Source organism: Panthera tigris, chromosome C1, assembly GCF_018350195.1.
Source record: "Panthera tigris isolate Pti1 chromosome C1, P.tigris_Pti1_mat1.1, whole genome shotgun sequence".
NCBI classification, from domain to species: domain Eukaryota; kingdom Metazoa; phylum Chordata; class Mammalia; order Carnivora; family Felidae; genus Panthera; species Panthera tigris.
This window is the reverse complement of record NC_056667.1, coordinates 92,650,441-92,664,196: the sequence shown is the minus strand read 5'-3', so window position 1 is coordinate 92,664,196 and position 13,756 is coordinate 92,650,441. Positions and strand designations below refer to the sequence as shown.

At 39.5% G+C, this 13,756-nt stretch overlaps 1 protein-coding gene across 1 annotated transcript in view; it reads right to left on the bottom strand.

The window, feature by feature from the left end:
- Nucleotides 1–13,756, bottom strand: part of GNAI3 (G protein subunit alpha i3) — a 39,143-nt gene that overhangs the window by 10,383 nt on the left and 15,004 nt on the right. The window contains exons 2-5 of the mRNA XM_007076419.3: nt 8,008–8,050; nt 7,754–7,895; nt 2,510–2,667; nt 144–272 (exon numbers count right to left, since the gene is read on the bottom strand). Coding sequence (XP_007076481.1) covers nt 144–272; nt 2,510–2,667; nt 7,754–7,895; nt 8,008–8,050 — 472 coding nt within the window. The remainder of the gene's footprint in view (nt 1–143; nt 273–2,509; nt 2,668–7,753; nt 7,896–8,007; nt 8,051–13,756) is intronic.

Sequence of the window (13,756 nt, the reverse complement as noted above, 5' to 3'; positions counted from 1 at the left end):
TCAAATACTGGCTGACGAACATGACGGTAGGTTTTTAAACCAAAGAATATTGCCTAGAGAAATTTTACCCTGATTAAGAGATTAACTAAAGGAAAGATATCTGTCTTTGGCACATCTAGCAAAAAGGCGAATTGAGGACTTACTTGAAGTATAGGTCTTTGAAGGTGAAGTGCGTTTCCACGATGCCTGTGGTCTTCACTCTTGTCCGCAGGACATCTTGCTGAGTTGGAATGTAGTTGGTTTGGGATATTCTATCCAAATCATTTAGGTAACTAAATAAAAAATACATTTATTTTTACCTGGTGAAGCCAACCACGTGCACAGCAAGTCAACAGACTAAACTATAAACTCGTTCCTTACCAAAAGTAGATTCTGAACTTGTCACTAAAGTGGCAGAACAAAACCAGACCTGCAGTATCACAGAAGTCATCATGAGAAAAAGCATGAACCTAGCACAGAACAATTAAAGTTCTATACATACCACACAAAAGTGGTTTTAATTCTACCAAAACTAAACTATGAGGGCCAATTAAAAACAAATATCGAGATGTTATTCTTATTAAAGAAAGATTCCTGAAATTTAATGCTAAATACTGAATCAACTGTGCATTGCACAGCACGAAAACAAAACCAAAACAAAAGCCCTCAGACATTTACAGTCAATGGGTCATTTGTAGGCTCTGATGTTTGATAGGACATTAGAGAATGGTGTCTACATTACTAAAATTAAAATGAGAACTATTTTCCATTTTTCCATATTTCCTGTTTTCATTCATGAAATGGAAAACTTGTGGTTTTCTTAAAAATCTAAGTCCAAAAACAAATTGTAAGTATTCAGTGAAATAATTAAAAGACTGCTTCAAAGCTAAATTAAAATTCTGGTAATTTCAGGGTTTCTAAAGATTTTTTGGCTAGGGGCGCCTGGGTGGCTCAGTTGGTTAAGCATCCGACTTCAGCTCAGGTCATGATCTCACACATGGCTCGTGAGTTCAAGCCCCACATCAGGCTTGCACAGGCTTGCACAGGCTGTCAGCACAGAGCCTGGAGCCTGCTTGGAATTCTCTCTCCCTCTCTCCCTGCCCCTCCCCAGCTCACACACTGTCTCTCTGTCTCTCAAATAAAAATAAACATTGAAAAAACATTTTAAGATTTTTTTGGCTAGAAAACTGAAGAACAGGTGGCACCATTATAAGTGAATCATTAACGAGCTTCTATAAAACTAAGTACTACTATTAATGTTAAGGAATCAGTCAAGCCTCAACCAAAACTCAGGGGGAAAAAACTCTATAAATCACATGTTCTCTGGTGTAGTTAGACGATTCAGAGCTCAATGAAGTATGTTTTTTTTTTAAAAAAAGGTAATAATTACAATCTACCTTTCATGACTATTGGGAGAATTATTGAAACTACCAACATTTGCAACTAAAACATATTAAAAGATCCTTGTTTCTAAAGTTAAGTTTTCATTTAAATAATAACTAAGTTTTTCAAATATAATTTAACTTCTTTCAGGGTGCCTGGGTGGCTCAGTCAGTTAAGGGTCCAACTTCAGCTCAGGTCATGATCTCAGTTTGTGGGTTCGAGCCCGGTGTCAGGCTCTGGGCTGGCAGCTCACAGCCTGGAGCCTGCTTCGGATTCTGTCTCCCTCTCTCTCTGTCCCTCCCCAACTCACACTCTGTGCCTCTCTCATTTTCTCAAAAATAAACATTAAAAAATTTTTAATTTAACTTCTTTCTAGAACAAATTAGAAAAATATGAAAACAGATTATTGAAGAAAATATCTTAATGCTCAGAAGTGCCTTCAATTAATACAGAAATGCATACAGGTACCAAGAACTCACCAAGCCCCCAAAAGGCACATTCAAAAAATACATTCTGGATACAGGTCGTATAAATAAACGTAAAAGAAGCAAAATAGGATAGCATGTAATAGCCTAGCACAAGTATCAATTACAAATTCTCTAAATATGTAACATTTAAGAGAATTTCCTTGACAAATAGACGCTTTGACTTCCTTCCAAGACTCAACATTCTCTTTCTGTACAAAGTCTACTATTGTGATCTGGCAAAAGATTTATAAGTGATGACTAGTACCAGAGAAATCCATAGTGCAGCCCAGTCACAGAGCTGGGTGCATAAAAAGGGATATCACTATTCTAATTTCCCTCACTAGCTGGCAAAGTCCTTATGCAGACGGAACTTAAACTGCATTGGAAGAGATCCCAGATCCAGCTGCAAAAGATTTCTCTATTTCATTTACTTATTATAAACTACCACGGAGTTACTTTTCATCGTGCCAATTCTCCCATTTACATTTCAAGAGGAAACATTTTTCTCCAAGTCATACAAAATGACCACGGGCTATATAGCCCTAAACTGAAACCATCTTTACAAGGGATACTATAGACTTCTAAGAGTGTCTGTTACTTAAATGTTTCCTTATGAACAATGAACTTTGTTAGGGTCACCAAATTATTTTGTTATAGTTTCACAGGGAAAAATTACTTACTATGAAGCAGAATCATTAAGCTGATACTCCCTGGATCTGCTGAAGCAAGCTTGTACCCCACCATCTCGCCATAACCGTTTAATCACTCCTGCTAGTTCTGGAGTCATGACTCCTTCTTCAGCACTGCCAGCCAAAACAAATAATTGTCGAGCATCATCCTGAAAAAAGCAATTAAGAAAGAGAGACAAATGATTCTCCATTCCTTAAAGATCTGACAAGAGTCTCTGTAAAACACACACATACACAGGGCTGCTTGGGTGGCCCAGCGGTTAAGCATCTGATTCAGCTCAGGTCATGATCTCATGGTCTGTGAGTTCAAGCCCTCTTCAGATCCTCTGTCTCCCTCTCTCTCTGCCCCTTACCTGCTTGCTCACTCTCTCTCAAAAATACACACACACACACACACACACACACACACACACACACACACACAGTATGTTACGTTATTTTAAGAGAGGTATTAAAGAGACCTTTCCAGGCAGGGCAGTCTGAGAGAATTTACAATGAAGTCATTCCCCCTATTCACTCCACTACAGTTAGAGGTGCAGAGCTAAGCTGAGGAATTATTTCAGTCCCTCTACCACATACCACCATCCCCTGAAAAGATCTCTTCTGACTACCCTACAAATCACCCTGGTTAATCATGATTTTTAACAGAAAAAACTGGTCTGTGAGATGGGCACATAGAACATATTCCCATTCTGTTAAAGGAAGCCTACAATAAAAGCAGAAATGAATAAACTAACATGTAAGAGGTAAAGTCTAAACACGTCAGAGCAAGTAAAACATTAATTGCATTTAAGGAAAAAGTGTTCTCTTCCCCTCCGGCTCAGACAGAAGAACAGGAAGAAGAGGAAATTGAGATAGTTAAGAAGTCTGGAAGCCTAGTGGGGGAAATAAATCCCTCAGAGAAAAATTCAGTTTCTAGATTCCCCAAGGATTAATAATCCTCTGAGAGAAAGGGGAAAAAAAATAAAGAGGGAAAAAAAAAGTTACAAAGAGATCTGATCAAAACTCATGAGTCAAAGACAGAGCTTTGTAAGTGGTTATAGTTTTTAAACCTGAAACATGTGAACTGTAGAGAAGACAGAAAAGGGCTATGAGAACTCTTGATTGTTTTTGCTTTATTCTACCCACCCTTACTTGTTTAAAACTCAACTAAGTTTAGGGGCGCCTGGGTGGCTCAGTCGGTTAAGCGTACGACTTCGGCTCAGGTCACGATCTCGCGGTCCGTGAGTTCGAGCCCCGCGTCGGGCTCTGGGCTGATGGCTCAGAGCCTGGAGCCTGCTTCCGATTCTGTGTCTCCCTCTCTCTCTGACCCTCCCCGGTTCATGCTCTGTCTCTCTCTGTCTCAAAAATAAATAAAATTTAAAAAAAAAAAAAAAACTCAACTAAGTTTAACACTAAACTAAGGTCTCAATCTTTAAAAAAAAAAAAAAAAAAAAAAAAAAGATTAAAAAGAAGAATTTGTGGAGTGCCTGGCTGGCTCCATCAGTAGACCATGCAACTCTTGATCTCGGGGTTATGAGTTCAAGCCCCATATTGAGTGTAGAGTACTTAAGAGATAAAATTAAATCTTAAATAAATAAACCCAGGTCTCATGGGATGCTTTTCCCACCTCAAATCTCACATTTATCTTCCTCAAAAGATTTCCAAATAACTATTAAAATCAGATACTAAAGAACACATATACTGGTTAAAGAAAAAATAAAGGGGGAAGAGGAGCAATCAATTGTATCAATAAGTAGTCATTATGAAAATAAACTAGCAAGCAAAAAAGCATTTCAGACCACAGGTGAAATCACAACCCCACCCAAACTCCTAAGACCTCTGTGTTCCCAAAACTCATGCACCCACCTAAGCAAAACAAAACAAAACCAACCATGCCAAATTTGGGATCTTCAGCCTTAAAAACTTTTGCCAAGTAACAGCCCTCCTCTAGAAGATGCTTTCCTGCATTCTTTCAGTAATACTTTAGGCCCATCCCTAAGAAACTTCATCTAACATGTATATTCCCCTCCTCTCTTTTCAAAGATAAAAATTTTATTTTTTTTTTAGGTTGATTTCTTTTTGAGAGAGAGAGAGCGAGGGAGCAGGGGAGGGGCAGAGAGAGGAGACAGAGAATCCCAAGCAGGCTCTGTGCTATCAGAGAAATAAAGGCACCCCATTTATTTAAAATTTTTATCTTTGGGGAGCCTGGGTGGCTCAGTCAGTTAAGCGTCCAACTCTTGATTTCCACTCAGGTCAGGATCTCATGGTTCATGAGTTCAAGCCCCATTAGCCTGCTTGGGATATTCTCTCTCTCTCTCTCTCTCTCTCTCTCTCTCTCTGTCTCCCTCCCTCCCTCCCTCTCTCTCTCTCCCCCTACCCCTCCCCTGCTTGTGCTCTGTCTCAAAATAAATAAACTTAGGAAAAAAATTTAAAGAAACAAATGACTGAGGGAAGTTGAAAAAGTACACTGATTGGCAAACATAATACTGAGCATGTCCTTCTACGTATATATAGTATTGTGCTTTATTTAACATGTGAAGACTTTATAGTCTATTCTGAAATTTGAACTATACTCATGCAGGTATTCAAAAAGATCAATAAGCATTACTTTTTTTTAAAATACTACAATTCTAGCTTTAGAAACTTTATTAACAGAGAGACAGCGAACACTATAGCTACATATTTTTGCTGTCCTGACTTTGTAAACACTGCTTTAAGAAGCAACACTTTTTCCTTACCACTTGATCTCTTCCACTGACCTACTCTTGCTTCCCCACAATAAACCCTCTTTACAGGACTTTAAGGAGACCTCTCTTGGGGCACCTGAGTGGCTCAGTCGGTTGGGCATCCAACTTCAGCTCGGGTCATGATCTCACAGCTCCTGAGTTCGAGCCCCACATCGGGTTCTCTGCTGTCAGCATGTAGCCCACTTTGGTTCCTGTCTCCCTCTCTGCTCCTCCCCAGCTCAGGCTTTCTATCTCAAAAATAAATAAAAAGATCAAAAAAAAAATTTTTTTTAAAAGAGGCCTCTCTTTACAATGAACTTCATATCTCTACCCTTAAGCAGATATGAAAAAGCAACCTACCCGCCATCCAGCTCTATTCTTGTCCATTCACTCTCTAACCAACCAAAGAAACTGGACAAGGATAAGTGAGGAATTATAAATATAAACCTTTACATATGGAAGAAAAAGAGAAACTTCAAAAAAATTATGTAGGGTTGTTGATTAGGATGGGTGTATGCTGGAAAGCTAGGTGATTCAGGAAGCCTTAACAGGCATTAAGATGTCGACTACGTCTGGTGACACAGGAGTGTTAGGACCAAAAGATTAATGACACAGATCTGACAAAGGAAAGAAATGAAAGGAGGTCATTTAAACTATGGTCTGAATGTCTGTGTCCCTCCAAAATTCATGTGTTGAAAACTTAACGCCCAATGTCATAGTATTAGGAGTTGGGGCCTTTGGGAGGTACCTCGGTCATGAGGGTGGAGGCCCCACGAATGGGATTAGTGTCCTTATTAAAGGGATGCCAAGGAGTTTCCTTCTTCTTCTGCCATGTGAGGACACAGTGAAGTCTGCAACTGAAGAGGGCCCTCACCTGACCACACTGGCACTCTGATCTCACACCTCCAGCCTCCAGAAGTGTGTGTGATAAATATCTGTTGTCTATAAGCTACTCAGTCTGTATTTTGTTACAGCAGCGCAATTGGACTAAGACACAAATCATCAACTGTATCTGGTGACAAAGCAGTGTGAGGACACAAACATTAATAACAGCTAATTTGACAATGGAAAGAAAAGAAAGGAGGAAGGATGATTAAGAGATATAAAGGACAGATGGTGATAGATAAAGGAAGAAACAAAGAGAAGGAGTAAATAACTGAGATGGAGTAAAAGCCAACAAAGAGAGGGAAGGGACTAAACACAGTAGTACTGACCAGTTATCGGATATGGCAAACATGACAGAGATGGAGAGTTAGGTGACAGGAAGGGATGAGAAAAGGGAGGGAAAAAATAAGAACACTGGGGAGAGCTGGGGGGAAGAGGAAAGAAAGGAAAAGAAATGAAAAGCAGGAGGTAGAGAAGGGATGGAAAGATGTAAGACAAAAATGCTTTGTTTACTCTTGCATTCACTAGCATACTTTTCCCTCTCAGATGCTTAGAGAAACAAAGTCTTCAATTTTTGTAATATGGCACCTTTTTACAAAACATAAAAGTCGTGCCTCACACATTTCCTCATCCCTTCTTTTGCTACTCTTGTCTCCAATCATTTTACAACCTTTTCCCTGGCTCCTCTTCCCTTACTCCACTTCTAAGATTCCTAGTCAAATACCAACCAATTATGACCATCCTTTTGTAATTTCTCCCATCAACAATTTCCCCACTTATTTACTGAATATTAATCTGCATTAATAACTTATTATTTGATAAGTTGAGAGTAGATAAGAATTCCTAAGCTAGTTCACAGACACAGAGGCTTTGCTTTTCCAGGCAGAGCCTCCTTTTATTGTCCATAGCGCCTAGGAATAACACTCTGAACACAGCGAATGTCTGCCTTAGGTCTAGGAAATCATTCTATACTTTACAAGCCTTCTCTTAGACAATATAGACTTGGACTATATAAAAGATCTCCTACCTTCATTTTAGCCTTCTCCCCACTGCACCAAACACTCTAATTGACAAACAAGAATTACAAAGTACATGAAGTGTTATAATTAATCAACATAACTTTTGACTATCTGACATGTGTAATTATCATCATAGGACGTCGTATCATCCAATTCTATAGGCTGTAGTCCAATGTAGTATAGGGATATAGTACCTTTGAATACCTAAAAATCGCCCCTAAAATTTTGACTTAGTGTCCATGTCCTTATCAAGTTTACTTTGGGAGACTGATTTTGTCTTTTATCTTTACACCTCAGAAGTCAGAGGCACCTCTTTTAGATTATTTCAACTTATTAGCATTTACTACTATAAAATAAAAGTAATCAGTGCTATAAAAGAAGTGAATAAAAGAGTTATCACAGAAACCTACAGTATACCCACAGAATCCCATTTCCTTGACTCTTCTTTGTGGCGGTAATCTAATATCTTCTAAAGCTGGTTGCTAATACTTCTCAAATGAGCAACCGTATTTTGCTACATCTTATCTTGTTGCTTACCTTCATTTCCCTAAAACATGAAGCAAATTTTGCCTAACTGCATCTACTCAAAGGGAGCAAGTGAAGAGGAAATGAGAAACACTTACTGCTCTGGCAGCTTCCCCAAAGTCAATCTTTAGCCGTCCCATGGCTCTTATGATTGCAATGATGGACTGTATGGTATTGCTGTAGACAACTACTTTATATTGTTTACATTCTTCCTCCGAATAGCCATCCTCATGAATGATTCTTTAAAAAGAAAACCATAGATCATTACCACGGACATAAAATAAAAAGATACTACAGACTTCCATGCATTATGAGGAAGTGTAGTTTTACAAAAGGCCATGTTCCAACTTACTTCATCTGTTTCACGATGGTGCTTTTACCAGATTCTCCAGCACCTGAAAGAAACAAAAACCAGACTTTGCATTCACTTGTAATTGAACAAAGTATGAAATCGACATGAGGGATAATTCTAGACTAATGGAAACCACAGGTCCTAGGGCAAACTTAGGTGAGGCTTTCTGTCAAGAAAAACTACTAAACTGGGGTGCCTGGGTGGCTCAGTCAGTTAAGCCACTTCCACTCAGGTCATGATCTCCCGGCTCAAGGGTTCAAACCCCACGTCAGGCTCTATTAGAGCTGACAGCTTGGAGCCTAGAGCCTGTTTCAGATTCTGTGTCTCCCTCTCTCCCCTGTTCATGCTGTCTCTCTCTCTCGAAATAAACATTAAAAAAAAAAAAAGAAAACTACTAAACTTTCCTATTAGAGTTTTTTACTTTCTTAGCATAACTCAGCAACCAAATATAATCACTGAAAGTAATCCCAGGACCTATTTGATATCATTTGTGTAAAGTAGGCATGCTCAAGGAGATAGGGCAACGTAAACACCTCTAGGAACTCATCCTCTACACAAAACATCATGATGTAGAAAATAAACACAGGTAAAAATGAAATGATTAGTTTTTGGCCTATTAGTAATTGGCCTATTAATTCCTCTGTCAACATCCATGGATCTGAGGAATGTTCCAAGAGCAATCCTCTCAGCCATGTGACTTGAGTTCAAAATAGAAACACAGGAGCCGTCGCCTCCACTGCTTTTTTTCTCTATATATGCTCTCAAAACCACATTTCCCCCGTCTGCAAGCTGGAATCACTTTAATGATCACCAATGTCAGATGAGTCCTCTGAACTTGTTATTTCACCTGCATTTCCCACCTTTTTAATTAATTAATTAATTAGTTAATTCTCCCACCTTCCAATATGCCTATATCATACCACCTCTTCTCTCTCTCAAACCTTACAAACTCTTTCCCACTTCTGACTCTCTGGTGATGATCTTTCCTCTCCCTTCTTGGAAAAATTAAAGCACTCAAGAAACTAGTTCATAACCAAATCCCATAACCAAATCCACCAATCTACCTGTACCCCTACTAATATTCTCTATCTTCATCAATGGATGAACGGTCTCTGCTAATGTCTAAGACTAATCCCTCCAATTGTGCCCTAAACCACCTGATTTTACCTATTGACAGTCTTGGCTACTGCAATTATCCCATGTCACTCATATGTGAAGTTCTCTCTTCCCACTGGGACACTCTCATCAGTATACAAACTTGCTGTAGTATCTTCCATTTTAAATCAACACACACCCCCATTCCAGCCTTTCCTGGACTCTGCACATATTCCTCTAACTACTACTCCATATTCTCTTTTTCTGAGTTGTCTATATCCATGTTCTCCGGTTCTGTACTTCCAATTCTCTCCTTAAGCCACCCCAACCAGATGTTCATATCTACCACTCTACTGAAACCACTTCTCATGGTGTCTAACAGCTTCCATTTTAACAAACCCAATGGTCAATTCTAGGTCCTCATCTTACCCAACCTCTTGCACAGAATTTGTCCAATGATGACTTCTCCCCTTGAAATATTTTCTTCACTAGGCAGGCTTCCAGACCCCATATCCTCCTCGTTTGACCCCTAACCCACTCCTCAGTCTCCTCCCTCTGGTCTCTGAATCCGAAAGGTTATAGTGTTTCAGCACTTCTTCCTTGGGCCCTTTTCTCTACCTACATTCATTCTTTAGGTCATTTCATCAAATCCCCTGGTCTTAAACACCATTTATAAATCGATAGCAATAGTTAATATCTAGGGTACACTGCGTGCCAGACGCTGTTCTAAGCACTTTGCTTTTATTAACTCGTTTAATCCTCACAATAACCCAGTGAGGCAGACACTTATTTTCTCCATTTTATAGATGAGGTAAATGAAGCAGAGAGATGCCGAGTTAACTTGTCCACAATTAAAGCCAGTAAGTGGCAAAGCTGAAATCTGTATTCACACAATTAGGCTCCAGTTGTTGGATACTGCTTCTATGCTAATGATTTCCAAATTTATATCTCTAACCTTGGCTCCAGAGTCATACATCTAAACCACCTACCTGATAAATCTCATTAGATTTTGAATAGGCACCTCAAACTTAAGATGCCCAAAAGTGAGTTCCTGCTTTCTTACCCTTACCTCCAAACAAACCCTGCTCCACCCTGTTCTCATCTTAGTAAATACTAGCACTTGCCCGGTTGCTCAAGCCAAAAATGGTAGGTCACATGGAACTAATACACAGATGGAATGTAGGTACCAGTACCAACATGTATATCAAATATTAGTAAAGCTTAATTTTTGAAAAATAAATATATAGTTGTAACAGTTTCTTCTTATACCACATAGATTATCATAAGCACATTGGAAACCACAAGGCCTGGATCACTATAAAAGCTTCCTAAATGGTCCAATGCCTGAGACCTTGCCTTTCCTATGGTCAGTTTTCCACTCAGTAGCTGGAATGAACTTTCAAAAGGTAAATCAAATCATGTCGCAAATCTGCCCCAAAACTCCTATGGTCTCCAATTACAGCTGACCCTTGAATAACACAGGTTTGGACTACACAGGTCCATTTATACACATTTTTTTTTCAATAAATGCAATACACTACTGTAATATTTAAAAAATTTTTTTAACGTTTATTTATTTTTGAGACAGAGAGAGAGCATGAATGGGAGAGGGTCAGAGAGAGGGAGACACAGAATCTGAAACAGGCTCCAGGTTCTGAGCTGTCAGCACAGAGCCCAACGTGGGGCTCAAACTCACGGACTGCGAGATCATGACCTGAGTCGGCCGCTTAACCGACTGAGCCACCCAGGCGCCCCAGTACTATAATATTTTAATAACATTTTCTTTTCTCTAGTTTACTTTATTGTAAGAATACAGAAAATAATACACATAACACAAAAAATGTGTTTATTATTTGTTACTGGTAAGACTTCCAGTCAATGGTAGGCTACTAGGGAGTGCCTGGGTGGCTTGGTCAATTGAGTATGGGACTCTTGGTTTCAGCTCAGGTCATGATCTCACAGTTTGGGAGTTCAAGTCCCACATCAGGCTATATGCTGACAGTGCAGAGCCTGCTTGGGATTCTCTGTATCCCTCTCTCTATATCCCTTCCCTGCTCTTGCTCTCTCTCAAGATAAATAAGTAAATAAATTTTAAAAAATAGTAGGCTTTTAGTAGTTAAGTTTTGGGGGAGTCAAAAAGTTATACACAGGTTTTTCAGTATGCAGGGTGGGGTGGGGGTATTAGTACCCCTATGCCATGTCATTCAAGGGTCAACTGTACACTCAAATTAAAATCCATGGGCAGGGGCACCTGGGTGGCTCAATCGGTTGAGCATCTGACTCTTGGTTTCAGCTCAGGTCATGATCTCAGGGTTTCGTGAGTTCAAGCCCCACATCAGGCTCCACGCTGTGGCATCAGGGAGCCTGCTTGGGAGTCTCCCTCCCTCCCTCCCTCTCTCTCTCTCTCTCTGTCTCTCTCTGCCCCTCCCCAATTTGTACTGTCTCTGTCTAAATAAATAAATAAATAGCTTTAATTAAAAAAAAATTTTTTTTAAACGTTTATTTATTTTTGAGACAAAGAGAGACAGCATGAACGGGGGAGGGGCAGAGAGAGAGGGAGACACAGAATCCGAAACAGGCTCCAGGCTCTGAGCAGTCAGCACAGAGCCCGACGCGGGGCTTGAACCCACATACCGCGAGATCGTGACCTGAGCCGAAGTCAGACGCCCAACTGACTGAGCCACCCAGGCGCCCCTAAATAACTTTAATTTTAAAAAAATCCATGGGCAAGAAGGGAAAACAAGCTCTGGTCCCTGCCTACCACTTTACCCTCAATTCCTATCATTCTCCACTTTGTTCTCTCTGCTCTTGTCAGACCAGCTTTCTTGCTCTTCTTCCAACATACCAAACTGGTCCTCAGTGAGCTAGATCCTGACTCATGCTCCCTGGCATTTACTATTCCCTCTGACTGGAAAGTCTTTGCAAGAGTTTCTTCTTCCCTCAGAACAGCCTTCCCTGATTAATCCATCTAAACAGTCCCCACCCCATCACTCTCTCTCTTACTCTAGGTTATATTTTTTCAAAGCACTGATCAGTTCTTCACATCACAGATTTGTTCATTTCCTATCTCACTAGACTATAAACCCCATGAAGGTTTAGTCATCTCTGTATTTCCAGGACCTAGAACTGGTCATGACATAAATTGGCTAGCAAATAAATATTCTGGAACAGATAAATTACTAATGCTTAATAAGCACAATCCTTTACTAAATATTTCTCAACTCTACCAACCAAAACTGTTAGTTAAAACAAAATTCAAATAATTTGAAAATTCCAGGAATCTACATTTTTACATACTCAAAAAGGACATTTCTGTCCGACTTTATCTCTGCTCTTATCATAGCAGAGATATTAGGGGTAGCACTAAATATTCATATAACACAAAGAATTTTTTTTTAATTTTATTTTTTTAATTTACATCCAAATTAGTTAGCATACAGTCCAACAATGATTTCAGGAGTAGATTCCTTAGAGCCCCTTACCCATTTAGCCCATCTCCCCTCCCACAACCTCTCCAGTAACCCTCTGTTTGTTCTCCAATATTTAAGAGTCTCTCATGTTTTGTCCCCCTCGTTTTTATATTATTTTTGCTTCCCTTCCCTTATGTTCATCTGTTCTGTTTCTTTAATGACACTGTTAGAAAAAAGTGCTTTCTCCCATAGATATCTAAAAAAAAACCTGAGGCACCTGGGTGGCTCAGTCAATTAAGCATCCAACTCTTGATTTCTGCTCAGGTCATGATCTCATGGCTTCAGGACTTCGAACTCTTGTGTAAGAGCCTGGGATTCTCCCTCTCTCTCCCTGCCCCTCCCCTGCCTGAACTCTGTCTCTCTCAAAATAAATAAATGAACTTAAGAAAATAAAAAAAATTTTTTAAATGATTCAATTCTGGAGAAGAGAATACAAAAGCATACAAGGTATATTTTAAATACTAATTTAAAACACAGAATTCCTAGATGACCCCATGTTAGCAACAGCTACTAAATTAACTAGGAAAAATAGAAATAAATGAAGTAATGTGCACATTTTTTAATATATTGAAAGCAGGATTTCTATCATTTATGTTGGACTGAATGAAATAATCAATGAGTCTATTATTCTCAGAACCAATTTCTACCCATCTCATTAAGTTCCACCCTATGAAGGTGGTGATTTTATTTATTTTTTAAAGCTTTATTTTATTTTTGAGAGAGACAGAGACAGCACAAGTAGGGGAGAGGCAGAGAGAGAGGAGAGAGAGAATCCCAAGCCAACTCTGTACTGCTAGCACAGAGCCCAATGGGGGGCTTGAACTCACAAACCGTGAGACCATGACCTGAGCCGAAACAAAGAGACGCTTAACCAACTGAATCCAGGCACCCCTGAAGGTGACGATTTTAAAAAAGTATGTTGCCCTGCTTCTCATGTTTCCAAGGTTCCCTGATAAAATGTCAGTCTGTCCTTCTCTTTACTATCACACTACATATATTCACCCAAGCTTTTACTAGGCATTCAGTTCCACCTCTTAAAGGCACCTCTTACTGACCACAGAACTAAATAGAAGATGTATTTTATTGGGTGTTCCAGGGCATTTTGTGCAAAGAATGAATTGCTTTATACCAAAAGTCTTTGACCATTCAGCTTCTAGATCAGCAAGAAAAGTGCCACCATCTTA